Source organism: Calidris pugnax, unplaced genomic scaffold, assembly GCF_001431845.1.
Source record: "Calidris pugnax isolate Ruff unplaced genomic scaffold, ASM143184v1 scaffold396, whole genome shotgun sequence".
NCBI lineage: Eukaryota > Metazoa > Chordata > Aves > Charadriiformes > Scolopacidae > Calidris > Calidris pugnax.
In genome coordinates this window covers 236,085-238,643 of record NW_015091219.1, presented here as the reverse complement: position 1 = coordinate 238,643, position 2,559 = coordinate 236,085, and the positions used below count along the sequence as shown (strand labels likewise).

At 58.9% G+C, this 2,559-nt stretch overlaps 1 protein-coding gene across 1 annotated transcript in view; it reads right to left on the bottom strand.

Moving 5' to 3' along the window:
• The window catches only part of ARFGEF3 (ARFGEF family member 3), a 111,634-nt gene extending 110,909 nt beyond the window's left edge, over positions 1–725 (bottom strand). The window contains 1 exon segment of the mRNA XM_014959819.1: positions 389–725. Within this exon segment, the coding sequence (XP_014815305.1) occupies positions 389–473 (85 nt within the window). The 5' untranslated portion in view covers positions 474–725.
• Positions 726–2,559: the final 1,834 nt, after the last annotated feature.

The window sequence follows — 2,559 nt, the reverse complement described above, 5'->3', positions numbered from 1 at the left end:
GGGGGGGGGGGGGGGCGGGGTGGGGGGGGAAAGACACCCCCCAGCAGACACAGAAACTGACAGCTACCGACACCCCTCTGCCTGGCAAGACCCACGGAGTAGCTACGGGAGGCAGGGGGGTGGATGGGGGGGACAGAGGGATGCTCTCCGGTACCACCAGCCGGTACCCACAGCTCCCCGGGCGTTTCAAACGGCCCCCAGGGCGCTCCGCTCCCTCCCCTCCCAACAAGTTTGCTGAGGTCTCCGTGTCCCCCCCATCGGAGGCTCCAGCCCCCGCACCCCCACGGTCACGGAGGGGCCGTGCCCCATTCCGTTCCGTTCCCCGGGGGGAGGGGGTGGGGTGTCAGCCCGGAGCCCCCCCCCCCTCCTTCTTCCCCTTGCCCCTTACCGATGGCCCAGGTGCAGCTCTCCTTGATGGCCCTGTGCTTGCTCCCCGACGCCTCCTTCTGCAGCTTTCGCAGGATTTCTTCCATCTTGCCTCCCCCGGGATGCTGGCGTCGCCGCGGGGGCTGAGGAGCGGGCGGCGAGGAAGAGGAGGAGGAGGAAGATGAGGAGGAGGAGGAGGAGGGCGGTGCAGGTGGCAGAGCGGTGCCGGGAGTGGGGGGGTGAATGGGGGGGCGGCTCCCCCCCACCGCGGCCGTGCCTAAGCGGGGACGGTGCGCGGTACCCCGCTGCCGCCCCGCCGCCGCTGCTGATGAATCACACCGAGCTCCATGGCGGGGACACGTCAGTTGTTGCCGCTGCGGAGTCCCTCCTCCTCCTCCTCCTCTCCCACCCTGGGCAGGCCCCGGTGGCGCAGCCGGGCGGGGGCCGGGCCTGGCCCCGCCCGCTTCGGGCACAGCCCGGCGGCTGCGGCGGCCTCTCTCCGCCCCGGGGAGTCCCTTCCCGGTGGCGGCAGCGGCTGCGCCTCCGGTCTTAGAGAGCCCACGGAGCCGGTGGGGGGGGGGAACGGCGCCGCCGGACCTGGCAGCAGCCCCCGGGGGAGGAACACGGCGCGGGCAGGCGGGCTGCGGCCTGGCCCGTTGCCATAGCGACCGGGCGGGCGGCGGGGGGGGGCCGCCGGTAGCCCCTGGCTGCCCTTAGGAAGCGGGAGGGTGGGCTTGGTGTCTGCCTGCCCTTTCGGGGCTACGGTTCCAGCCGGTGAACCGGGCGGCGTGGCCGCCTCCGGGGCTGGGGGCAGCTTTTTGGGCTTTGTAGGCCTGAGGTGGGGGGCTGGCACCTGCGCCCGCCCCGCCGCTGGGTGACCCGGGCCTGCGGGGCTGGGTTCCCGTGTCCCAGCCCGGCCCTGCTCGCCCCCCGCAGCCCCTCTCTCCCCGCAGCGTCCTCTGGAGCCACACGGGGAGGGATGGAAGGAGTCATGGCTCGACCTGCTGTGCCTTGAGAAGCACTTGCACCCGTCTCCCCCCCTCTCCCGGGAGGGAGAGCAGCCACTTCGCTGGCTCAGACCTCCCTCCTCCTCCCTTTCTACCCAGCAAAACTCCTGCCTTCCTCAGTTTGTTTTTTCCCGGCCTTATCTCCAGGCTAGGCTGCTTGCCCTTTTTTTGTTGACTGCATCAGTTAATGCTAATTGAATGTTTTAATGTCTTGCAGCCGAACATCTCTGAAAAGATACAAGAGGACAAACAGGATAGGAAAAGAAAAAGGCAGCAGATAAGAAAGGCAGTCCAGGTAGCAGCTGGCGGTATTAGCGGTTATGTCTCCTCCTGCTAATTGGAAGAGTACCAATTGTGAATTACCAGACAGAATATTGGCACCTGGTGAATCAGCCATAGCATTTCCCATAGGATATCGGGCTTTCAAAGGCTGTCCTTTATCCAAATACTTACAAGGGCTGATCCTGCCTGCGTTCGGAAGTATAATGAATGCATAATCCATAGTTGCATTTTAAGGCCAGAGTGTAAAACTTGTGTCTGAAGAAAAGGATTTAGAATGATGCCAGAAAGGTTTGGAACCTGATAGGGAATGCCTAAAGCTACAGTACTAAGGATTAAAAAATAAAAGCTTGAAAAGAAAGACCATTAAACTTCAGATTCCAGGATGTAAACCAGCCTCTAAGAAACTGGAGGTAGTTTCCCAAAGTTTCTTACGCTCTGCCGCCTTCCTTGGAATGGACAACTGGTAAGAGCTAGTGGCCACGGTTGTCTGTGAACCAAGATGCTGTTAAGTCAAGGCTCAAATTGAAGTGTGATGGTGAATTGGTGCCCCTCCTGTGTGCTTCCTCTGTATTCTGCAATGTGCTTAGTGGAAATGAGCATGGGAGTCAGCTTCTGACTTTTCAAGTCTTTGATTTTTATTTTTATTTTCCTGAGAGGAAAACAACAAAGTGGACTGTGATGGTGTTTGAGGTATTTTTAATGTAGAAACAATGGACCTGTGGAATGCTAAATAATAAATATGTATCTCTTCATAGTAAATAATTCATTGTTTATTTTCAGGAAGCCACTGACGAAACTGAATTAATAAATAATTCATTGTTTATTTTCAGGAAGCCGCTGACGAAACTGAATTAATTTTAATTTTTGGATTATTTTCTGGCTATGTGCATCATCAACTCACTAG